General features: G+C 36.3%; 1 protein-coding gene across 1 annotated transcript in view; it reads right to left on the reverse strand.

The window, feature by feature from the left end:
* Window positions 1-26,937, reverse strand: part of NSUN3 (NOP2/Sun RNA methyltransferase 3) — a 59,128-nt gene that overhangs the window by 20,398 nt on the left and 11,793 nt on the right. Inside the window, exons 4-5 of the mRNA XM_040226750.1 lie at window positions 19,683-19,837; window positions 18,791-18,912 (exon numbers count right to left, since the gene is read on the reverse strand). Of these exons, the coding sequence (XP_040082684.1) occupies window positions 18,791-18,912; window positions 19,683-19,837 (277 nt within the window). The remainder of the gene's footprint in view (window positions 1-18,790; window positions 18,913-19,682; window positions 19,838-26,937) is intronic.

Consider the following 26,937-nt stretch of genomic DNA (forward strand, 5'->3'; position numbering starts at 1 on the left):
CCCTTCTCCTTCCGCCTTCAAGCTTTCCCAGCATCAGGGTCTTTTCAAATGAGTCAGTTCTTTGCATCAGGTGGCCAAAGTTTTGGAGTTTCAGCTTCAGCATCAGTCCTTCCAATGAATATTCAGGACTGATTTCCTTCAGGATTGACTGACTGGATCATCTTGCAGTCCAAGAATATTTTGGCAATTATTCCAAATTCCGAAGAATCTGGTAATTCCTTTAACCAAATTTTGTTTCCATAACTCTAAATGGTAGATTAAAATATGGTTTCCTCACAAGTTTACTGATAAAATGAGTAAAAAGGCACCACTGAAAAATCAAGAGAGTTCCAGAAAAACATCTATTTCTGCTTTATTGATTATGCCAACGCCTTTGACTGTGTGAATCACCACAAACTGTGGAAAATTCTTAAAGAGATGGGAACACCAGACCACCTGACCTGCCTCTTGAGAAATCTGTATGCAGGCCAGGAAGCAACAGTTAGAACTGGACATGGAACAACAGACTGGTTCCAAATAGGAAAAGGAGTACGTCAAGGCTGTATATTGTCACCCTGCTTATTTAACTTCTATGCAGAGTACATCATGAGAAACACTGGGCTAGATGAAGCCTAAGCTGGAACCAAGATTGCCAGGAGACATATCAATAACCTCAGATATGCAGATGATACCACCCTTATGGCAGATAATGAAGAAGAACTAAAGAGCCTCTTGATGAAAGTGAAAGAGGAGAGTGAAAGAGTTGGCTTAGCTCAACATTCAGAAAACGAAGATCATGGCGTCCGGTCCCATCACTTCATGGCAAATAGATAGGAAAACAGTGGAAACAGTAGAAGACTATTTTTTTTGGACTCCAAAACCACTGCAGATGGTGACTGCAGCCATAAAATTAAAAGATGCTTACTCCTTGGAAGGAAAGTTATGACGAACCTAGACAGCATATTAAAAAGCAGAGACATTACTTTTCCAACAAAGGTCCATCTAGTCAAAGCTATGGTTTTTCCAATAGTCATGTATGGATGTGAGAGTTGGACTATAAAGAAAGCTGAGCACTGAAGAATTGATGCTTTTGAACTGCGGTGTTGGAGAAGACTCTTGAGAGTCCCTGGGACTGCAAGGAGATCCAACCAGTTAATCCTAAAGGAGATCAGTCCTGGGTGTTTATTGGAAGGACTGATGTTGAAGTTGAAACTCTAATACTTTGGCCATCTGATGTGAAGAGCTGACTCACTAGAAAAGACCCTGATGCTGGGAAAGATTGAGGGGGGAGGAGAGGGGGCGACAGAGGATGAGATGCTTGGATGGCATCACGGACTCAATGAGCATGAGTATGGGTAAACTCCAGGAGTTGGTGTTGGACAGGGAGGCCTGGTATGCTGTAGTCCATGGCATCACAGAGTTGGACATGACTAAGCAACTGAACTGAATTGAAGTTAAGAAGTTTATTTTTGCAATCACCTCACCATAGTATTTGATTCTGTCATTCATCCTCAGCTTCGAGAAACTTGCTCTCACTTTGTCTTCCTGGATACCATTCTTTTTTTGTTCATCTCCTACTTCTTTGAGGTTCCCTTTTGGCTTTCTTATCTACCTTTCCTCTTCTTCCTATGCCTTAAATATCAGTCTTCCCTATAACTTTATCTTTGGTTTATTTTCCCCTAAAGTTAGATGTTTTACATATATTATCTCATTCAATCTTTCAATTAAGTTACTATTCACACTTTGCAGATGAGGTAACTAAGGCAAGAGGGCTAGTTAAGCAACTTGTATGAAACCAGTCTAAGTATCCAAACCAGGATTCAAATCCATGTAATAGTGCTATACAGCTCATGCTCTTAAACAGTTACCCTCAATACCTTCCTTTTCTTCCCGCTCCAAAGCCAATGAATCACCAAATCCTATTAATTCTCTATTGACAATATCTTGCAAATCTGACCATATATATCTATATTTCCTTCCCATTCACTTAGTTAAGGCCTTTGTTTTACTTATTGTAAAATCTTCAAAGTGGTTTTCTTGCTGAAGGATTTTCCTTGTTAATTTTTTTGTGTGTGTGAGTCCTATTTTCCTTGTTATTTTTTTGCATATACCAATGTTATCTGATCAAGGAATTTCCGCCTGCAACAGACACTTCTAATTGTTCTTCAACATCTGTTCTCACTTCCTTCTGTAGTAATGAAATTTTTAACTGGGCACAGCAAAGGCTAATTTCCTAAACTGTCTTTCACTAAAGGTAGTCATATGTCTAAGTCTGACCCATTAGATGTGAATGGAAGGAAGTAAGGTGAGATGTGCTCTTTTTCTCCTTCCTACTAGTTGCAATGCAGATTAAACAGTAAGAGTTGGAATTGTCCCTCTGGACCATGAGATAGAAGATAGATAGGGTCTGGATCCCTGATGACTGCAGAGATCCCTGATGATTCTCTGCCTCATTTCTCTAGATGCTTAGTGAGTCCTAATGCTTAGATAAATTATTTTTCAGTTTGCTTTTGAGCAGGTGAACTTTAATTCAAATTCCCAGATCCACTTCAAAGCTCACTTAGTCTCTGAAACCTTCACTGATTCGTATTTCCAGACTTACTTCAAAGCTCACTTAATCCTTGAAACCAAGTAATTCCTTCCTCTTATGTTTTTCCCAAGCAATAAATTTTCAGCTCCTTGAAAACAGGATTTATGCTATATTCATTTTGTATGTTTTTATTTATAGCACAACTAGAAAGTATATTCTCAAAACATTTTTTGAAATAAGTGAATGAATGAAGGTTACCTTAATTAAGAGGTGGGTCAACAAGAGAACTTTTCAGTGCGAAACACTGGAATAGGTTGCCAAGGTTACTGCCTAGTAGTTGTGTTCTCATTTCTCATTGAGTGGAACAGTTAGGTAATGTTTAGTAAGTGAACTTGTCTTTATAGAAAACTATGGTCATTATTTTAAAACTGAGATATGTGGTACCAAAAGTGCAGTTAAGATCTATTTAAAAACAAATGTTGACCCTGACACTCCCCTTCTAGTAACATAAGGGAAATTAACAAAGGAGGTAGGGGCAGGGGGAGAGGATAGGCAGTTTGATTTATTTATTTATTTATTTTTAATTTATTTATTTATTTTTAATTTTTACTTTACAATTCTGTATTGGTTTTGGCATAGATTGACATGAATCCACCACAGGTGTACATGCGTTCCCAAACATGAGGCAGTTTGATTTAAAACGAAGAAAACAAACCTACTCTTTAAAAAATATATTAACCTAATTTGATGTACTAAGAGAAATACTTTAATTACTACACAATTTAACAAATGGTCCTGGAGAAGGGAATGGCAACCCACTCCAGTATTCTTGCCTAAAGAATCCCAAGGACAGAGGAGCCTGGCGGGCTACAGTCCACAAGGTTGCAAAGAGCTGGGCATGGCTGAGCGACTAACACGCCTGACAAATGATAAAATCACACTTTTAACCAACTGTTGCCGCTGCTAAGTCACTTCAGTTGTATCCAACTCTATGAACTCCATAAAGCTTGTACCTCTAAGTTGTTCCCTCTGTCTGCCCTCCACCATAGTGTTTAATTCCTCTACATTTCATATCTTTTCTTTTGGGGAGTTCCGTTTCATTTACGTTTCCTTATCATTTCATATATTTTTTCCTATCTCATATTGCTGGCTTCTAGTATTCCTTTCCAATTTTTCTATTTTTGTTCCTTTTCAGCCATTCCCATTTCTTTCATTCTCCCACTGCCTATTTCTTATCACATCCCTCTGTATCAGTTTACTACTTCTGCTGGCAAACAGCAGCCACAGCAAGAAAGTAAATATAAAAATCCCTACCATTATTATGTTCTACAGCAAAAGAAAGCATTAAGGTGAAAAGTTGAAGCTCATGTACAATCTATCATATAAATGTAGATGCAAAATTAAGTTTCAGGTACTGTAACTACCTAAAACAAAGATATTTCTAGGTTGATAGTTACCCAGTGCTATCATCAGTTTCAAAAGTATTATTTTACAAGCCTTCAGGGTAATCTTCACTGTGCTCAGAGTAAATAATCAAATATCCAGATATCAAACTGTTTATTATCAAAGAAGTTCTGTAAATTCAAGATAAAGAAATGTGATGGAGCTTGCTATTTTCAGAGACACCATACCCAGAAGCCATTCCTTTGTCAGCTTAAGAAACAAAACTGATAATGCTGATAATTATCTCCTCTCTACTCGAAGTAAGTTTTTTCCTTAAAGAAGAGTTATTTTTAATATAATACTGGTAGAGCAGAGTAATGACACTAGACACTCCTGAAATAGATTATAAATGACAAGTTCTAACATATTTATTATCAATCTCTACTTGTACAAGATGTACAAGTTTAGCATATCTTCCCAACAGTTAATTACCTCATTATGGGTACAGGAGGGTGGGTTAGGAATTAAAATATCTCTGCTAAGACTGAACATGAGGAATTTAGTTTTGTGTTGCTTAAATTAGAGAAGAGTGACAACAGAAGACATTAGGCCTGCCAAACTTTTAAGATAGGGTCTTTGATCTAATACCAGATATAGCCTGTTTACTCTTACAAAGAAAAAGTACTAAAAAGCTTTCAAGAAAACCACCAGAATTGACTTGACTTTGGCCCATGAATAAATAGATTGCTTATCACTAAAAAAGAGTTTTTCAGACTTTTATTTAATTTTTTTTTTAGTAACAAGAAACTTCTTCAAATAAAATCCCACCAGTTTAATCAGATGGAAATACCATGGTTCTACTTGGATTTGCTGTGATGAACTAAGAGACTATCCTGGTCATTCCTCCTTCTTCCCTCAAGATGCTCCAAAAGCAATGTTATAGAACCCCTATATAGTTACAGAACAGAGTCTGAAAACCACTGTTCTGTAAATAATTCTTTGGAGGAAAACAACAGCTATCTCCTACTAAAGAACAAAATCATTTAACTCCTGCAGTGGTCGAGTTATAAAAGAATTAAAAGCCCATAAAGTTTACCAAAGGCATTTTAGTGACTCTATTTAGGTCAAAGGCATGGCAAGTTCTGATACCTGTAAGTAACTGTCAGAATGAGGCCAAATGCCAGGAAAACCATTCTGATGGGAGGAGAAAGAGTCACAGGGACCCTTGATGGATAGGCTGGTCTAATCTTCCTTCTTCAGCCTTAGGTCAAATCCTTCGGATTATAAAAATCATTGTTCCCAGCAGAAAGAAGATTCAAAAGATTCAGCAGAGGCGAAAATAACGCAGACCACCAAATGACAGGATATTCAAATGACAAAGAAGCACTTCCTCCCAAGTCAAAAATAGCCAGGTCATCCTCAGCCATACTTTTCAATCACTATTTAGAAATCTTGAGAAAAAAGCTTACATTTTTTAAATAGAAAAATTGATGTGCTCCCATTGTCAAATACTTATTATATACTTATACTAAACTTATTTGTTCAGCTTTATTTTGTTTGATATCCATTAGAGGCTTTTCAAGTTATCAAAAAATAAATTCTTGTTAACAGTGATATTTTACAAACTGAATCAACTATGATGAGTTAATGAAATGCTTAAGTATCACTTTATTTTGAATTTTGAATACCTTTGTGTCCTAGCATAGCCCACTGATAATCATTAGTCACCTTGAAAATTTCAACAACTTCCTAATTACCTTTCCTTTGTGTTTGCACCCTTGTATCCATCTACTATATGGAATTAATAATTCTAATATAAATGTAATCATGTCACTCCAGTATTAAAAATACTTCAGGAGCTCCCCACTATATACTTAACAGTTAAGTCATAGAATAAGCTATTCAAATTAAATATCATTCAGAAGCCCAAATCAGTAAAACAAATAGAAGCAGTACTGTCTAACTCACTTGGAGGAGGGCATGGCAACCCACTCCCTACTTTTGCCTGGAAAACTCCATGGACAGAGGAGCCTGGCAGGCTACAGTCCATGGGGTCACAAAGAGTCGGACACAACTGAGCATGTACTATCCAACTAAAGACTAAGTAGGGAGAATAGAACCCCACTTTTTAATAGCCAAAATAGGGAGACCCCTAAGGGTTCTAAAGTTAGTACGAAAACCACTAACAAAACGAAACTTGTATGCTACAATAACATGTAGCAAATATATAAAGTGCAGCTTTATATATACAAATATATAAAGTGCAACTTGACTGAGCTACAAGGAAAAATGTACAAATTCAAATTATACACATCTCATTCAATAACTGACTGAAAAAAATAAAAAATAAATAACTGACTGAAGAATCAGGGTTATTATTTTTTTTTAAGTAACACCATAAAAGATTTGAATAACAAAATTAACAAATTTCACTGAATGATATTCATTTTATTGAAATGAACATGTCACTGAATGAATAGTATAGAATACTGTACTAATAAAGAAATGTAAAATTCACATTCTTCTCAAAGCACCATAAAATATTCATAAAAATTGACCTAAAGCAAGTCAAAATAAATTTCAGAGAGCTGATATAATTTCAGAGAGCTTCCTTATCATAATAAAAATAAGAAAATAATAAGAAAGGCAGCCAGAAAATCTCCATATGTTTGGAAATAGAAAACAGACTTACAATAAAAAAGATGAATAATGTTTTGACTACTGGATCCTGATAAAAATTTGACAAACCTCAGGAAAGACTGATTAACAAAAATAAAAAGAAGACATTATTATAAATCCTACAAATATTAAAGAGATAACAAGGAGATATTGTGCACAGTTCTATGTCAGTAAGCTTGTAGACTTGGATGAAATGGGAAAATTACTAAAAACACAAACAAAAACAAACCCCCCAAACTCATGGAACTGATTCAGGAAGAAAGAAAAAACTTAAGAGTCTTATAACCATTAAAGAAACTCTATCAACATTCAAAATTCATCCCACAAAGGAAACTCCAGGCCCATATGGCTTCAATTGGAGATTCTGCCAAACATACATGGAAAAAAAAAATAATTGCAATGTTATATAAACTATTCCAGAGTATATAAATGAGCCCACTATTCAATTCATTTTATGTGGCTAGTATACCCTTGATTCCAAACTCTAATACTATTTTAAGAATAAAAAATTATAGGTAGTCTCACTTATGAAATAAATAGAAAAATCCTAAGCAAAATATTATCATATAGATTCTAGAAAAATTATATATATACATAATACATAATGGTGTAAGTTTTGTTGAAAATCCAAAAGAATCTAAAGACAAATTTTTAGACTTAATAAATTTACCAATATTGTTAAATAATAGAAAATGTCTATATTCTACAAATTAGTAGACTTAATGTAATCCCCAAATTAAAGCCAATGATGGTAAAATAAGGCCTACAAATATAAAAAATATGTATGTTTCTAAGGAACATACAGAGTATGAAATTCCAGAGAAATGAAACAACAGGCCAGGAAAATATGAAAACACACAATGGAATTTCATAGATGGTGGCTCGGACAGCAAAGAACATGCCTGTGAAACAGGAGACCCAGGTTCTGTCCCTGAGTCGGGAAGATCCCCTGGAGAAGGAAATGGCCACCCATTCCAGTATTCTCACCTGGAAAACTCTATGAACAGAGAAGTCTAGCAGGCTACAGAGTCTAGCAGGCTCCTCGGGAGTCGCAAAGAGTTGGACAGGACTAAGCAACTAACACACTACAAAACGTAATCCCAAACAGAATCTCAACAAGTTTTTCAGGAAACTTGACAAGCTGACTCTAAAATATTAAGAAAGGTGTATGAGAACACAAAAGACCCCAAACAGCCAAGCAATCTTTACAGAAACTTGAGGCAAGGATGGTGACAGCTCTTCCCTGTGGTTAGTGCTGTCTTCGTGTCCTAGTTAGTAAGTCTCTCCTTTTTCTAGTACTCTGAATTTGACCTCTGTCATAAATCAAGTGTCCATGTTAACATGGACCAAACTTTATTCTACTTAATTGCTTTACGGATCCTCAAGCTAGTGCTACATTAACTTAATTACCATAGTATTTGTATCCTAATATGTAGGCACAAATCATACTCCATCATAAAGAAAAGAGATACCATTCACTGACTGCATTAGCTGCTTCTCTCCTTGTTTCAAGAGGCTCAAGTACATAGGTGGAGACAACCTGAATTGTTCACCGAGAAAGCAGCCTACCTGCTACCTTGTGGGTAGGTTAGGGGGAGATCTCTTTTATAGAAACTTGAGACATAGATATAATAAATTATATAAAAGGTAATAACATCTTTCTGTAAAAGACAAAAACATAAAACTCCAAAAGAGTAAAAGGGCAAGCCACAACATGGGAGAAGATATTTGTATTACAACGTCAAAAACTATGAAGGGGCTGATATTTCACCCTGCGTGCAAACTAAAAAGTAAGCCCATCAAGTTTCATGGCTGTTGGCAGAAGACATGAAACTCTTGAATTAGAAATGATGGACAGTTAATTACTCACAACAACAAATGTAGCCAAGTCAAACAAGGTTTGAATTTGCCCTGTTTACCACTGGTACCTCGTGGCCAGTCAGTTCAGTCACTCAATCGTGTCCGACTCTTTGCGATCCCATGAGTTGCAGCACGCCAGGCCTCCCTGTCCATCACCAACTCCCGGAGTTCGCTCCAACTCATGTCCATTGAGTTGGTGATGCCATCCAGCCATCTCATCCTCTGTTGGCCCCTAATCCCTCCCAGCATCAGTCTTTTCCAATGAGTCAACTCGCCGCATGAGGTGGCCAAAGTATTGGAGTTTCAGTCTCAGCATCAGTCCTTCCAATGAACACCCAGGACTGATCTCCTTTAGAATGGACTAGTTGGATCTCCTTGCTGTCCAAGGCACTCTCAAGAGTCTTCTCCAACACCACAGTTCAAAAGCATCAATTCTTCGGCGCTCAGCCTTCTTCACAGTCCAACTCTCACATCCATACATGACTACTGGAAAAACCATAGCCTTGACTAGACGGACCTTATTCGGCAAAGTAATGTCTCTGCTTTTGAATATGCTATCTACGTTGGTCATAACTTTCCTTCCAAGGAGTAAGCATCTTTTAATTTCATGGCTGCAGTCACCATCTGCAGTGATTTTGGAGCCCCAAAAAATAAAGTCTGACACTGTTTCCACTGTTTCCCCATCTATCTCCCATGAAGCGATGGGACCAGATGCCATGATCTTAGTTTTCTGAATGTTGAGCTTTAAGCCAACTTTTTCACTCTCCTCTTGCACTTTCATCAAGAGGCTCTTTAGTTCCTCTTCACTTTCTGCCATAAGGGTGGTATCATCTGCATATCTGAGGTTATTGATATTTCTCCCGGCAATCTTGATTCCAGCTTGTGTTTCTTCCAGCCCAGCGTTTCTCATGATGTATTCTCATGGTACTCAATGAATATTTAAAGAAAGAATAAATGGTTAGGGAAGAACTATCACCATCCTTGCTTCAAGTTTATATAAAGAAGGAGATGTCCCCCTAACCTAACCCCAAGTTTGCTGGAGTGAACAATTCAAGACTCTCTCCATCTATGTGCCTCTTCAAACAAGGAGAGGAGAAATAGCTAATACAGTCAATGTATGGTATCTATTATTATTTTTCATTTCAGTTCAGTCACTCAGTCGTGTTGGACTCTTTGCAATCTCACAGACTATAGCACACCAGGTTTCCCTGTCCATCATCAACTCCCAGAGCTTGCTGAAACTCATGTCCATTGAGTCAGTGATTCCATCCAACCATCTCATCCTCTGTCATCCCCTTCTCCTCCTGACTTCAATCTTTTCCAGCATCAGGGTCTTTTCCAATGAGTCAATTCTTCACATCAGGTGGTCAAAGTACTGGAGTTTCAGCTTCAGCATTTATCCTTCCAATGAATATTCAGGACCAATTTCCTTTTGGATGGACTGGTTGCAGTCCAAGGGACTCTCAAGAGTCTTCTCCAACACCACAGTTCAAAACCATCAAGTCTTCGGCACTCAGCTTTCTTTGTAGTCCAACTCTCACGTTCATACATGACTACTGGAAAAACCATAGCTTTGACTAGAGGGACCTTTGTTGGAAAAGTAATATCTATGCTTTTTAATATGCTATCTAGGTTGGTCATAGCTTCTCTTCCAAGGAGCAAGTGTCTTTTAATTTTATGGCTGCAGTCACCATCTGCGGTGATTTATGGAGCCCAAGAAAATAAAGTCTGTCACTGTTTCCATTGTTTCCCCATCTATCTGCCATGAAGTCATGGGACCAGATGCCACGATCTTATTTTTCTGAGTTTTAAGCCAATTTTTTCACTCTCTTCCTTCACTTTCATCAAGAGGCTCTTTAGTTCTTCTTTGCTTTGTGCCATAAGCTGAGGTTATTGATATTTCTCCCAGCAATCTTGACTCCAGCCTGTGCTTCATCCAGCCCAGTACTTTGCATGACATACTCTGCATATAAGTTAAATAAGCAGGGTGACAATATACAGCCTTGATGTACTCCTTTTCCTATTTGGAACCAGTCTGTTGTTCCATGACCAGTTCTAACTGTTGCTTCATGACCTGCATACAGATTCCTCAGGAGGCAGGTAAGGTGGTCGGTGTTCCCATCTCTTGAAGAATTTTCCATAGTTTGTTGTGATCCACATAGTCAAAGGCTTTGGTGTAGTCAATAAAGTATAAGTAGACATTTCTCCACTTATTATTTTTACTAGTGGATAAAGGCAAAATGGAAAAAAGTCACAATTCCTGAACATCCCAACCACTCATTCTTTTGGACCTAGTTGAGCTCTGGCACATTGGATCCTATCCCTTCATCCTCTCTTTAAGATTATAGCCAAGAACTTTTATTCTACTTATAAAGTATTTTTCCACATTAAGAAATCTCTTAATTAATTCCCTTCATCCTCTTAAGCATATTTCCCTGCAGAGGACAGAAGGCGGAGGGCTATTACTTTCTAACAGTTGGCTGGATGAGTTGACTGAGTTCCAAGACTTAGATGTAGGACTGGAATAAGAGCCTTGCACTTGGGACTCAGGTCTAAATCATGTTCCTCAGTTTAGTTTCATCAGAGATGACTGGCTGGGGTTTGGGGATGAGCCTACACAAAGGACTTTCTTGTCTAATCAGATTCTCATGAACCAGAGATCTTACCTTCAAGCTTTACTAAAATAATTTCAAGTATATAAGCAATCAAGTGGCACAAAAGAAGTAGAGACATCCAATGTGGCTTAAGTCTTGCTTCTATCTCAGAATGTTTTCTAGCTGAGAATAACAGATGATTTCTATAAGCAAAGTTGACGGGTCACTTCACACATGGGGAACATTTAGGTTATGTCACACATCTCCAGTATACCTTAGGGAGTTAAATGGCTTACACAAGATTCTCCAGGAAAACATGCCTCATAAATCTATAGACTCTAGGTTGTGTTTACCACAGGCAATCCTAACTAGGGACATTCTGTTCAAAGTATGCCATAAGTAAGAGTTCTCCTCTTAGCAAAATTCATTAGTCTATTTATCAAGGAGGTCAGTTATCATCATGTTTAACTGGGTCACCTCCCATCTTCTTTCTGTGGAAGTATCTCCCTGGATCAAAAGAGAAATGGATCACAGGCCAGCTGCTAACTCCTTCCTCAAAGAATTATCAAACTCTTGCCTGGATCATTAATAAAAAACCTGATCTTTTCATCTCCTCTAGGATGTGTTTTTGTAACTATTTCTTGCATTAATGAGATTCTATCATTAGAAAGAGCTACCTTTGATACTCTTAACTACCTGAATGAATGAAGAGATTTTATATGATGTAGTCATTTGAAGAGTATGTTTTCAAAGACTACTTAATAATAAAATGTTACTAAAATAAATAAAATATTCCTAATGAAATAAGTGATAAAGATATCACATTATATATCACTAAGATTTCCATTATTGTAAGTATGCAATCAAAGGAAGTAAATCCAACTAATAATAGCTTCTTTCAATGGATGGCTTATTTTCTTCTTTATATTTCTTTGTACATTCTAAGTGCTTTATGTGGCTTGATTACTTTCATGATTAGGAAAAATTATTAGAAAAATATCTTCAGTTTAAATATTGATATTTATCTGTTGCTTATTTTGTAAAATGTTATCTTACAAAATGCCCACACCCCATCTTTAACCTGAGCAAAGTTAGGTGTCCCTCCTTTTGTACCCTCTGCACCCTAACTAGTCCCTCTATCACTAAATTAATACCATATTTGATGATAAGTTCCCTGAGGATCTTGAAGACAAGAATCATTTCATATATATTTTAGTATCTTCATGTCTAGCAAAGTTCCTGACACAAAGTAGGTATTTTAATAAATGCTGACAAAAATCCTATTTTCAAGATTGTCTTTTACACTGTCAATCTGCCCTTGAAACATATTTTTATGATTGAAAGTACAATGGCTAGAAAGTATAGCTATGGATATTTCCTCAACCCTTTACAATTTCAGTCAATGCTGAATATTTTGATGTATAAACTCTTACTAAAAAGAAACATGTACTTTGCCCAAGTTACAGATTTTTAATCTCAGAATTTCTGACTCCTGCCACCTCACTTAAAGAAAAAAAAAGAAAGAGGAGGAAAACAGGAGAAGGAAGAGAAAGGAAAAGGAGAATTAGCAGCAGCAGCAATAGTAGCAATAACATTAAAAATAGCTTTTGTTTTCTGGATTCCAAACATATGACCAAGCATATAAGGGATAGTATGCAAAGTTAACTGTTAAATTTTAAAAAGAAAATATGTACACTGCTGAGGCAGCATTGGAAATCTTCCATTCTGTTAGAACAATATGCCCAAAGACTATGCTTCTAATATACACATATCAATTTTTGGTCACTGTGTTCATGAATGATGAAGACCATGCTCCACAGTCCAAGGTATCCCTCATCGCAGCTCAAGAGCATGACAGAAGAGATGTTATTGATTTTTTTTAATGTTTCTTTTAAAATACAACTCTTACTGCAAGAGTAACACTTTTTAAGGACTATTATCTGAATGATTTATACAAATTTGCAAAACATTATCAAATAATCTAAGCTTCCTTTTTCAATGACTTCACAAATCAGATTTTACTTGTCAAGTAGTGAGAAAAGAAAACCAGAAGGGGTCACTATTTAAACATGATCGATTTCCTCTGAGGAAATGGGTGACATGATATATTACTGCAATAAGACACTTATATTTTTGTTATAAATCAAACTCTTCACTTCATGCTTTTGCATCTAAAAATTATGTAAACTTCTTTTGCACAAACGTGGCACTTTCTAAAAAGACTATGTCTATATCACTTTCAGCATCTTTTCCCATTTTGTTTTCTTAATGTAGTTAAATAAAAATGAGGCAAAAGAATTTTATTATGTAGTGTGCACATAGACAGTATGTTACTGAAATGACTAGTCTCAGAAATTATTTTGAGAAATGATAATAAAGGTATACTTTCAAATGGTACTTCACTACTAGAACTGGCTTGCTGTTGCTGCTGCTGCTGCTAAGTCGCTTCAGTCCACTCAATTAATTATTCCTTATATCTTCATCCCACATTCTCATGATATGAAACATGTACGAGAGTTGTATATATCTTATATATTCATGTTGTATGAATTTAATAGAAGATTCTAAATTTTCTACCTCTGTATGGATAAACTGAAGAGTCCTCAATAAGTGTACAATGAATTAATATGGTTTGGGATTTAATGTTATCACTATGCCTTCCAATAAGCTTTTTATGCCAAAAAAAAAATCAGATTACTATTTTCTTGATTATGTATAATTATATACATGCATTAATTTTTTAAAAGAATTTCTAAAAAACTGTTAATATTACATATCTACTAATATTACTCCTTTAAAAAATTTAACATCAAGAAACTTTTAACTAAGGTATTGATTTTCACTGAAGTATCACATTCATAAACAATAGGTGCAAGATTAATGTTTGGCTGTAGAATAATCAGTAATAGAGTATTGGGTTTTCAAAAGCTAAAATTCTGAATATTATACATGTTGCCTATTTAATGTAAATATGAATGATTTCTGGTAATTGAATGAATTTCTGGTAAGTGAATAATAACCACGGAAGGCATAAAATATTTTTGAGCATCGTATCTGTCAGCAGACAAATGCAGAAATGTACAAATCCAATCTTTGACAAAATACTACAAGTAAAAAGCTTTCCTTATTTGCCACTTAACTGTCCTCACTTCTTTTCTCTCTTGAGTGCCATCTTCTGTCTCTAGAATCAGGCTAGGCAGTGTTTGCTCGCTTGCTTTCTAATTGTTCTTTGCAAATGCAAATAAGGATCTGTATCAATCCTTTATATCTCTGACTAAAACTCATACACATCAATGCATTCACTCTCTTGCATGTGCTTGCATTTAAACCTTCTATTCCTTATTGGAATAAAACGACTGTCTTTTATTAAAAGATGGTAAAGCAATAACTACTTGGGACATAGTAGTAAAAGAGCTATCTTTGATGAGAAAATTGCTAGAGTTATTTTTCATTATTTGGAGGCAAGGGCAGGAAATAAAAGAGAGATTACGGCTGGCATTATCATTTTTTTTCCTTTATCTTTTTAACCTGCAAATTTGTAGATGTCAGGGAACAAGAACCATAATCTGTGACTACAGCATTGGTATTACGCTCTTTCCCCTTCAGCATCAACTGCTTCAAGTGGCTCTGAAACCTCTCAGGCAGACCAGCCTCCGAGGCATTGAATGCAGAATAGCTGCTCAAGGAAAAGAATGGGGGGGGGGGCTGATGTGATGGTCTTTCCCAGTCACGTATAATTACATGAAAACCAACATTCACTGTGATCGCTATGTCAATTCTGCAGCCTATTAATATGTTACTAAACTGATGTGGTACTGAAGCCATTTCTTTTAGGGAGTAAGATGATGGGAGAGAGGGGCAGACAGTAAAGAAGAGACTCAGCTTTTGTGGAACGAGGCTGTGTGGATGTGAGGTTTACAAAGATGCATGATCTTCCTGATGATGATCAAAACGTTATATGATGTCAAGGGAAATGTATTAAACATTTCTAAACAAACTAAAACCACGCTTGGGTTATGTAACACTAATACTAATCAAAATAAATCGTGTGAATTGCTTTACATTTATGCCTAATTACCACGTAACACAATAATGATTATGTGATTATTTTTGTCAGATTAATTTTTCTATAAATTTAATTACATGTGTAAATTCTAAATATTCAGCCCTCAAAATTTAGTGCTTTTAAACAATTATTTACTGACTCCACTCCCTCTTCTACATGCCAGATACCAAACTACATACTGCGAATAAAAACAAGACAATCCTTCCTCCCATGGGGCTTACAGTCTTGGGAAAAAAAACAAGTATGAGGCAAATGTCAAACAGAAGAACTGACAATCGATGAATTTTTAAATGAAGGTTAAGGACATGAAGGGAATACCAATCCCAGTCCTAGGGTATCAGGTAAGGCTTCAGTCCCTCAGAGCTGATCCCTGAAGACCCAGTAAAGTTAGCCAAAAGAGAGAGGAGAATGAGTTAGTAACCCAACACAAGAAACAGGAAACTCACAGGCCTCAGAAATGAGACCCTGCAAGGTGAGTTTGAGAAACTGCTCAGCTGGCACACAGTGCAAGAAGAGTCCTGAGATAGTAAGGTTAATGAAATAAGAAGAGGACTTGAATATCATTCTGCTGCTGCTGCTGCTGCTACTGCTGCTAAGTCTCTTCAGTCATGTCTGACTCTGTGCGACCCCACAGACAGCAGCCCACCAGGCTCCCTGGTCCCTGGGATTCTCCAGGCAAGAACACTGGAGTGGGTTGCCATTTCCTTCTCCAATGCATGAAAGTGAAAAGTGAGAAGTGAAAGTGAAGTCGCTCAGTGGTGTCCAACTCTTAGACCCTATGGACTGCAGCCTACCAGGCTCTTCCGTCCATGGGATTTTCCAGGCAAGAGTACTGGAGTGGGTTGCCATTGCCTTCTCCGGAATATCATACTAAGGAATTTGAAATCAAAACAGTAATGAGGAACCACTGCAGACTTCAAAAAGGAGAATGACACGATCAGATTTACGTTTCACATCAGATGTGGCTTTACTGTAGGGAGGGAAGTAGTAAAGCTCATACCTGGAGGTGAGCAGGGCAGTCAGAAGAAGCCAGTTGCAGTGATTTAGGTGACAGTTGCCAGGGGTTCAGGTTAGGCTATTAAGAACAGAAAGAAGTGAATGGGCTTGAGAAATATGTAACAGGTAGAATTGAAATGTCTTAGTGATTGATTAGGTATAAGAGAAAGAGGATTTGGGGATGGATTTCTGACTTAGTCAAACGCATGATGCTATGGTATCTCAGCAAAGCGATCTATTACTGAGATAGAGAGGAGAGGAAAAGAGGCAGGTTGATGGGATTTCTATTTGATTTTTGTTGATTTTGACAGAGGAGAGGTACAGGAGAGCATTTGAAATTATGAGTTCCTCTAGACAAATTCAGTTCTATGTGTCTGAGGAGCGTGGAGATCTCTGATAGATGATTGTATATAGAGGTGTGAGGCTAAGAAGAAAGATCTAAGAAGAAAGACACATATTTGGGAGATGGCATCTTATATCAGCTGAAGCCATCAGATAAACAGAGAAGAGGGCCAACATCAACAGCTCAAGGAAACCCAAAATTTATGAGATGACCTGATTAAGAGCCAATTAGGAAAATAAGTAGGAAAAAAGCCAGTAAAGCACATGATCACAAAAATCAGGGAAAGGAATATTTTAAGGAGGAACAAGTAGTCAACAAAGTCAAGTACAAAAGAAAATGCAGACTGGTATAGCCACTTACAATTCAATAATCTGTACCTATTAAAATGTCTGGTTCTTAATTCCATTTCTTGATATTTAATCAATAAAAATGTTATTCTGCATATCCAATGAGACAAAGAATAGTTTATAGAAGTAAAAAAGAAAGAATGTAAATATCCAAAAACAGAGAATTAACTCAAATATTATAGACTAACCTTGTTGAATATGTCACAGAACTTGAAGAGAACAAAACAGATTTATGAGAAAAAGACTTTAATGAATGTTAAATACAAGAAGTAGCCAGTTTTAGAACAATGCATACATAATAACAGCAGTTATTTTTCAACATATTTCTCTATGCATATATAAGAAAAACTACAGAAAGAGCTGGAAGAGTATACACCAAAGTCCAATAGTCAACTTTGTGAAGAAAGCTGGTATTTTGTTGGGTCTCTGGTCAAGGAGACCTTTTGCTTCATTTGTATTTTTTTTTTTAATTTTTACAGTGAAAATGTTTCCATGTAACAGTTGTATAATAAAACACATTTTTTAAAATGCTATCAAGAGATCAAACAAAATTAAAATTAAGAAATAACAATTTAATGGTTGTTTAGTAACTTTAATAAGCATAGATTTGGAAGAATAAAGAGAATAGAGGATACATTATAATGAACTGGGACAAAACAGAAGGAAAAGCAGTACACAGAATACAAAACAGGAAGTGTGGTATGGTACAGAAAGAAAAAGAAGTGAAAGGATTTTTTTTTTTTTTTTTTTTTTTTTTTTTTTCTTTTATTAAAAGAAGTGAAAGGATTTTTTATGAGAAGGAAGAAAAATGATATTCTCAGGCAGTCCCGCTGCTGACAGGTTAAAAAAAAAATTAGAGATAACAAAGCTAATAAGGCACCAAAAGACCTGATGCCTGTTACAGTGTCAGGCATAACAATAGCAAAGTCTGGAATAACAAGAGTAACTTACTAAAGAGCCAGATCAAGGAAGTTTAGGTGAGAAGAAAAGATTTATTATGGTTGGATCTATGCAACATCCCAAAACTAACAACCAAAGAGAAGAGAAAGGTGGACAAGAATTCTCAAAATATCTTAGGGTTATAGCAAATGAAGGGCTGACATTGGAAGGATACAAATAAATAGTCTAATTGCAAGATGAGAAATGTTTTAAGGACCGGCTGGTTGGTGCTACCTGGAATGACCAGAATGAGCTGAGACATAATCCGGTACAAGAATAAAACTATTTATTAGTATTGGCTGTAACACTTAGGAAATGGTGTATGTTCATTGCTGTGAATCAATCAGAAGTTGGAAGTAATGTATGTTGTAAGCAGGGAATATTACTGTCACTCATTCTGCTTCAACATGTAAGAAGTGATGAGTGATAAAGCATCATTTAGGTATATTTAACATAGTCCAAGAATTTTGGTTCAGCATTAAACACTAGGAATTGCTTAGGATTAGGGTATAAATATAAATCTCTTTTGAAACCAAAGCAGGATGTCCCCAAATGGCTCTGTTCTGAAGAAACCAAGTCTCTCTCAGTGGTCATGCCTTTCTGGAAAAGTCTTAGATGGGAGATAAGTGCTAACAACAAACTAAAACTTCTTACCCAGAACAATGTCCTTACTGAAAAAAAGAAAAAAAAAAAAAATCCTGGTCCAAAGCTACTCCTACAGAGGGGATATTCACATCCTGGTAAAAGAATAGGGTGATGAACCCTATGCTTTGGATGGTCCTGACGACCGAACAACTTTAAATCACAATAAAATCATTTGTGTCCTTTAAAAGACAATGCATAGCAACAATGGATTTCATTGAGGGGGTGGTGAGTGGGAGGGCAGAGGTGACATGACAACATGAGACTCAAAAGAGAGAGACTGAGAATCTTCTGGGTGCAGACACCAGAGAATTAATTATTGACACCTACACGGGAAATTCTCCATTTGGGCACTGCCCTGTGTCATGTTTCGTCATGACTATTGAAATTTTATCAGAAACCAAAATAAGCTTTTGTATTAATAGCTCTCACCTTAAGAGTTCTATCTGTAGAAGAGGCAAATTTCTCCTTTGGCTTATCCTACAGGCAGCCTTCTGAGAATCAGAAGAGAACAACCAACTTCGATCGTTTGAACATGGAGCATCAACTAACACCTATTGAAGAAAAGGACACATAAGGCAAGGGTGCACTGAAAACATATCCTCAGACACAAAGTATACAGGGAAGCTACATAAATTGTGGCAAAAATTAGAAACTAAATAAGTAAATTTATTTTAAAACTAAAAATACACCTTGGTAAGTTGTTTACAACATTTCTTCACTAATACCTTACAAAAGAATTTCCTGTGACTTTCAGCATTTAGGTCTTTTTGAGTGGAAAAGGGGAATGAGAGGACTAAAAGTCTACTAATGTCTACTAATATTTCATATTCTTGTTGACTATAGCAAAAACTTTTATAAAAGTTACTCATTTTTTTTAAGTTACTCATTTTAAACAGATGTTACTATATTCCTGAATTCTCAGCATTTATATTTAAGAACTAATAATTCAATTTCAGTTTACTGAAATGCTGTCTTTTTCTTCAACTGTCATACTCTGATACGAAATGTTACCGAATTAAAGCAATACAGTGCACAAGCTTGTGTACTGACTCAGATAATATCTGATCTCTTCCTGAGTATCTTTGAGGTACCTGGAAATAAACAGCATTTGATAATCCCCAATCCCATTGTTACCGCTTCCTTTGAACATGCTGACCATCAAATAAAAACTGCTTCCATGTTCACTTTATCAGAATTTCCCAGGGTACTGAGAAATTGTATCCAGCTATGTCTGGAAGCAGATGGGAAATAACCACAACAAAGCAACATAACAGTAGTATCACTGGGAGTCTATCAGTCTGTCACAACGTAATAAAAGTACCTTGTCAAAGGTTTCAGGCTGGGCATCTCCCATTTCTCTGCCATCCAATTCAGACACTTTAATTACATTTACCAAAGGCTGTGGGATGAAAGATTCTAACGTCTGCCTCAGCCATCTCAATCTCAGACTATCGTATTCATTACAATGAAGATAACCTAAAGGATTAAAAAGTTTTTTAAAAAAATGAAAACAATAGAATTGTTAAATTTCTGCTTTTGATCAAATAAATTTCAGAAATACATTGGTTCATCATAATTATACAGGAACAGGGCTGAGAGGTAAACATTATGATTGTCTTATGTTTAAAGACTTAAGTACACTCACAAACACTTCATAAAACATTTACCATAGTCATACCTACAGAGCCTCTCAGAAGCTCTCACCATTACTCATTCAAATTTAATTCTGAAGATAAAAACCTTTAGAAAATTATAGATTCCTAAAGATACACTATACAACCAATACCTTAGACACAGTTCTCTCCTAAAGCTCTTACGAGTAAATGATACATAAAGTTCCTTCCAGGTCAGAACACCTTTATTTTAAATAAAGGAAGGTATGTGGCATGTGGAAAAAAGCATGTTAAGTGTTAAGTGACTTTAAGATAAGAAAGGCATAGGCTCAAATTAAGAATGGTGAGACTCTGGAAACCTGACTCAGCTCTCCTACAGAGTCTCACTTTCCTTATCCGTAAAATGGGGACTGTAATAGTGAAGGAGTTTAGAACACTCCACTCCAAAATATGCTGCTTTAGCATACTGATTATTTTGAGTAAAAAGCACTTGAATAACAGCAGATGTGGGAAGGGCATTGTGACCTATCTTTTTCTTCCTGAAAGCAGGAGATGAACTCCTATGTGAAAGATACCTTCTCTATACCAAGAGGAAAGAATATTCTTATCACCAGAGATAGGGAGTCAAGGCCAAGAGGAAAATGCATGTATGCTTCACTCCTGTCATGCTGTCTTATGTCAGTCACTGCCAGAAGCTCTAATAGGATACAGGAGAAATTTTACTACCTCTACCTTACAAAGTGGTTGTTAAGATGAAACGCTACACCTTAAACTTACACAGTACGATATGTAGATTGTCTCATAATGAAACTAGAAGGAAGAAAAAAGATTAACTGTGATAGTTTAGTAACATATCTAGCACGTGTGATGTCGGACTCGGAGACCCCATGGACTGTAGCCTGCCAGCCTCCTCTGTCCATCAAATTCTCCAGGCAAGAATCCTGGAGTAGGTAGTTGTTCCCTTCTCCAGGGGATCTTCCCAACCCAGGGATCAAACTCAGGTCTCCCGCACTGCAGGCAGATTCTTTACCAGCTGAGCCACCAGGAAGCCCATATCTAGCATAGAACTGCAAAAGGAGTAACATGAAATGTTCATAATGTTAGTGTTAGTTGCTCATTCGTGTCCGACTCTTTGCAAACCAACAGACTGTAGGCCGCCAGGCTCCTCTGTCCATGGAATTCTCCAGGCAAGAATACTGGAGTGGGTTCCCTTTTCCAGGGCATCTTCCCAACCCAGGGGCTGAACCCAGGTCTCCTGCTATGCAGGCAGATTCTTTACCATCTGAGCCACCAGGGAAGCCCACTTCTTTTAGCACCAGTTCTTTTAGCATTGAACTGCAAAAGTAGTAACAAGAAATGTTCGTAATGACTATGGACTAGTACTGGCTTCCCTGGTGGCTCAGTTGGTAAAGTCTGCCTGTAATGTGTGAAACCTGGGTTTGATCCCTGGGTGGGGAAGATCCCCTGGAGAAGGAAATGGCAACCCAGTCCAGTAGCATTCTTGTCTGGAGAATTCCATGGACAGAGGAGACTGATGGGCTACAGTCCATGGAGTCATAAAGAGTTGGACATGACTGAGTGACTAATTTTCACTTTCTTATAGCAGTAATTATCTTGAGTCCCTATTAAGGGCTAGGCACTATTATAAGACTTTACATGTAGTAACATATTTAATTCTCACAAACCTCGGGTAGATAATTTTAGTATCATTTCTCTTTTACTGATAAGGAAACTGAGGCAAAGAGAGGTTAAGTAATTTGCTCAGGTTTACACAGTAGGAAACCAAGATACCTTGGTTCCAGAGCATACCTACTTTCAGCACCCTGCTATGCTGCTTCTCAGAAATAGAAGGCATTTAGCAAATTGTTCTCTCCCTAATATAAAAAATTGTTTTGTTTTTCCTATAGTTAAATATATATTTATAAATATTTATATATATTTATTATAGTAACATAAATTTCATATAACATTAGAGATAAGCATATTTTCAAATGCACAAAAGTATAAAGAACACCAAAAATTACCTAAAACTCAGTCTTCAGATAAGCATCATTTAACATTTTCATTAAATAATCCTACCATATCTCTTTATGTCTACACCTACATATAAAACCAACATAAATGGAATTATATATTTTTGTAGTGTCTTTTTTCCATCTTATTCTTTATCTCCCCACTGTCAACTGCCCAACCACCCATCAAAAGGAACCTATATTATCAACCTGATATACATATGCTTATATAATTATCTGCATATACAGAATTTTATTTACACACTTTTCTGTCTCCTGACTCTCCACATCAATACTTCAAAGGCAATACCACCAACTCAATCAGCAGAGATGCGAATCACTTTTAAAGGCTAATGAATAGTATACAGACAAAAACGTGTCCTCTTTTATTCAACCATTGCCGATTTCGGGGCATTCACACAATTGTCATTAATAATAATATGCTTTTGAACTGTGGTGTTGGAGAAGACTCTTGAGAGTCCCTTGGACTGCAAGAAGATCCAACCAGTCCATCCTAAAGGAAATCAGCCCTGAATATTCACTGGAAGGACTGATGCTGAAACTCAAACTCCAATACTTTGACCACCTGATGCGAAGAACTGAGTCATTTTATGGCTGCAGTCATTGTTCACAATGATTTTGGAGCCCAAGAAAATTAAATCTGTCACTGCTCCCATTTTCCCCCTTTTATTTGCCATGAAGTGGTGGGGATTGGATGCCATGATCTTAGTTTTCTGAATGTTGAGTTTCAAGCCAGCTTTTTCAGTCTCCTCTTTCACCTCCATCAAGAGGCTTTTTAGTTCATTTTCTGCAATTAGAGTTGTATCATTTGTATATCTGAGGTTGTTGATATTTCTCCCAGCAATCTTGATTCCAGCCTGCGATTCCTCCAGCCTGGCACTTCATATCATGTATTCTGCATATAAGTTAAATAAGAAGGGCGACCCTATACAGTGCTGACGTATTCCTTTCCCAATTTTGAACCAGTCCATTGTTCCATGTCCAGCTCTAACTGTTGTTTCTTGACTAGCATACAGGTTTCTCAGAAGACAGGTAATGTGGTCTGATACTCCCATCTCTTCAAGATTTTTCTATAGTTTGTTGTTCACACAGTCAAAGGCTTTGAAATAGTCAATGAAGCAGATTTATTTCTGGAACTACTTTGCTTTCTCCATGATCCAACAAATGTTGGCAATTTGATCTCTGATTTCTCTGCCTCTTCAAAACCCATCTTGTACATCTTTAGTTCTCTGTTCCCATAGTGCTGAAGCCTAGCTTGAAGGATTTTGAACTCAGAGGAGGGCATCAATTTAGGGAGCGGTTTCAGAAAGGAATAGAAAATCACCTTAAAGCTTCATTTGTACAGGTAGAACATTCTTTTTTATTTAGTCTACATTGTTTATTTTGAGTGGTTTTTGGAGGATTCACTAATGCAGCTTATGGATAGGTAGCTGAAAGCTTTTGTCTTAGCCTGAAATCACTAGAAAACAGCCTAAGACAAAAGTTTACATCACAGAATGGTACGATCCCAGGGAAACAAGAGTGAGAAATAAAAAGAAGTAAATCATGCAAGGAGGGAGCACAAATTTAAGAGGGTTTATAATGCAAGCTGGTTACGGCATTGTTCAGTTAAATTTCATTCCACTTTTCTTTTTTCTGGTTTAAATATCTTATATTCTATTTCTGTTCTTTTAGTGGTAACCCTAAAGCATTTAACATGCATATGTAAAAGAAAAACCCAAAATAAGTCAATCTACACCATTTTTCCTAAAAGATGCAAGAATCTCATAACATTTCCTCCTAAATAAGATGCTACTGCATTGTATATTGGGATTTATTTGCGCTTATATTTTTTAACTGTATAAAATGTTATTATCATTGTCTTCTACACCCAATGACTATTAGATTTTCCCCATGTATTTCTCACTTTCTTCTCTCTTCAATTCTTTTTGTATCTTCCATTTTCCACCCAGGATGGCTTTCCCTTTTCCTTCAGAATTGCTGGTGACAAACTACACTCTTGCTCTCTGTCTAAAAGAAAAGTCTAATTCACTTTTTCTCTTCAAGGATATTTTGATGTATGTATTTCTGGATTGACAGTCATCTTTTCTTAGCACATTGAAAACATCATTCCTCTGAATGACAGCTTCCATTATTACACTAAGAGGTCATTCCTCAGTCCAACTGTTGTCCTTTGAAAGTAAACTGTCTTCTCTGACTGCTATTAAGATTTTTATTTTCATAATTCTGCAACTTCACTATAATGGTCTATACTGGCTTAGCTCTGGTTACAAAGTTTCAGAGGGTATGTCCACTCCTCCCCTATCACTAAAACTGAAAACAATCTTCCTTTCAGTTGTTTGGAGAGGACAATTTCTTCCTAGTTTACCTAATTGGAGGGAAAAGTATTTTGGAGTCTCAGGTTTATACAACTTAGTCTCCTAATAGATGCTTTAATTGAGCAGGCTCTGGCTTCTTTTATCCACACATGTTCATGAAGCAGTAAATTTTCCAGGTGTAGCAAAAAAAAAAAAAAAAAGCTCTCAAGTGAAAACCCAGCTTCAATGCTCAATTTACCTCCCAGGTTCTCAAACTGTTAACTTTCGGCCACCGAGTATTTGGAGAACGTTGACAGACTTTAAAAGATTTTGCTTTTCTTTAATATTATATCCCACACTTTTAAGTTATTTTCAACAGGAGACTTGGCTAAAACACACAGTTTGTCACATCACAGGAAACAGACGTCTTAGTTACCTCTCTATCCTTCAGAGCTCTACACCTACCATGCAATGCCTCACACATAGTATGTGCTCACCAAATGTGGCTCACTTGATGTAAAATATGGCATTATAATGAAGATATTTAAATTGTTAAAACTGAAAATCAGGGCAGCTTTTCATTAAATTGTAGCTTAAGTCAAGATCCTCAATTCAGCATTTTAAAGTAACTCTCAGCTGAAATACAGCTTTATGCTATATTACAGTTTGGTCTAGACAGATTTAATTTGAAATAGAATTGGTTAAACTTCAAAAAAAATATACAATATAAGGCATTACAATCCAAGTTTCATACACACACACACACACACACACACACTCAGACTCACTACATTGAGAAAGAATTAATTTTCAAGCTTAAATTCCCAAAAATAAACCAAAAAAAATTTTTTTCTCATCTAAGTAGAAAATGGGATAAATTTAACAAATTCTTGAAAATGTCATTAAGCTTTTTCAGGAATAGCATTTGGAATCTCGGCTTTACTTTTTCTTTTTTCTGCTACATGCTCAAATTTATCACTGTTGTTATTATTTCCAAAAAGAAGATGCATCTAATGCAGGGAGTTCTTGGAAGGCTTTCCAGGAAAGCTGATTTCTGAGTGAAAACTTGAAGAATGGAAAAGAATTAGCAAAGAGGAAGAAGGGGAAAATGGTACCGGTAGGGTGTGCAAAAGGCTCAGAGGGAGAAGGGCAAAAGCAATTCAATAGAGTCTGATTAATGTTCTCTACCACCAAAAGCTAACTAGATGTAAAAAGGGTATTATTGACAGCAAAGAATTTCATGTCAACCCTCAGCAAGAAAGTTGATCAAGCCACTTTATCAGGCTGAGTCATTCTTAACTTCTTAATGCTTTCCTATTTAGAATCAAAGGTGTTTTTTTTTTTCTTTTTCTGTGAACACCAGGACATTACAAAGCCTCCACTGACAAAAACAGAACAATAAAAAACACTGGACAGTCCCTCACCATGCTAACAGGTAGGAGCAGCTAGACCAAAAGAGTAGACTAATTTTTTTTTTTAATTAATTTATTTATTTTTAATTTTTACTTTACAATTCTGTATTGGTTTGAGCTTTTTAATTATTCATAGCTGTGAGCCTCCTGACCCAGAATAAAGGCCAGTACTGATCTAAAGAAATTCAGAGGATAAATGCACATTTAGTGCAGCCATCATTTAAAGTTTTGCTTATAAAAGCTTTTTTTAGCATGGCATCTGCATTCCAGATTCAAGCACTGTAGCTAACCTAATTTGGGATTTGAGCATCAGCATGAAGACATCTGTACTTCTTAGTAAACCATTATCATTAGCCCTTCTTAGATGAAAAGCTACTTTACTTGGACTACTGCCTGTAACTCATTGCCCTTGATGTAAGAAGAGGAAGATTCTTCTATACTTCAAACTCCTAGAATATATCCATCTGCCTTTGGATTCCTAATCTGAATTTCTTTACCATAAACATGTTAAATATTTATAGCCTACTAATGAGGATAATCTAGGATTAAAATGCCCTCTTTTCAAAATGGTACCCAAATTTGGCATTTCTCTTCCATTTTTCACAATACTAAAAATTCTATATTCAAGACTGATGTAACAAACAAAATAAGCATGCTATCAAAGAATAGAGGGTAAAAGTAGTAACAAATACTCCTTATAACACGATAACATAAAATTTCATTTTCAGCTCAAATTATAAAAATAATAAAATAAACTTACAAAATAATCTCTTATGTTGTGATTTCTTACCAAAAAAAAAAATACAGCAAGTTTCAATAACAGTTATAACCACAATCTGAAAACACAGTATTTTTTCACCTAAAATATACATTTAACTGGTATACTTATACCAATGCCTAGTACAACTGGATTCAGAGTTCCCATAAAAATGTTTATAAACTATTTCAACAGGAATGCTCTTGAAGGAAGATATATATTAGCAGTTCTCAAACTAGGATATGCATGCCCTGGGGATACATAACAACTTTTAAGGGATAAGCATTCTTAATAGCCTAACCTGAACCCCTGGCAACTGTCACCTAAATCACTGCAACTGGCTTCTTCTGACTGCCCTGCTCACCTCCAGGTATGACCTCTACTAACTTCCCTCCCTACAGTAAAGCCACATCTGATGTGAAACGTAAATCTGATCGTGTCATTCTCCTTTTTGAAGTCTGCAG

Source organism: Oryx dammah, unplaced genomic scaffold (genome assembly GCF_014754425.2).
Source record: "Oryx dammah isolate SB20612 unplaced genomic scaffold, SCBI_Odam_1.1 HiC_scaffold_2, whole genome shotgun sequence".
NCBI classification, from domain to species: Eukaryota; Metazoa; Chordata; class Mammalia; order Artiodactyla; family Bovidae; genus Oryx; species Oryx dammah.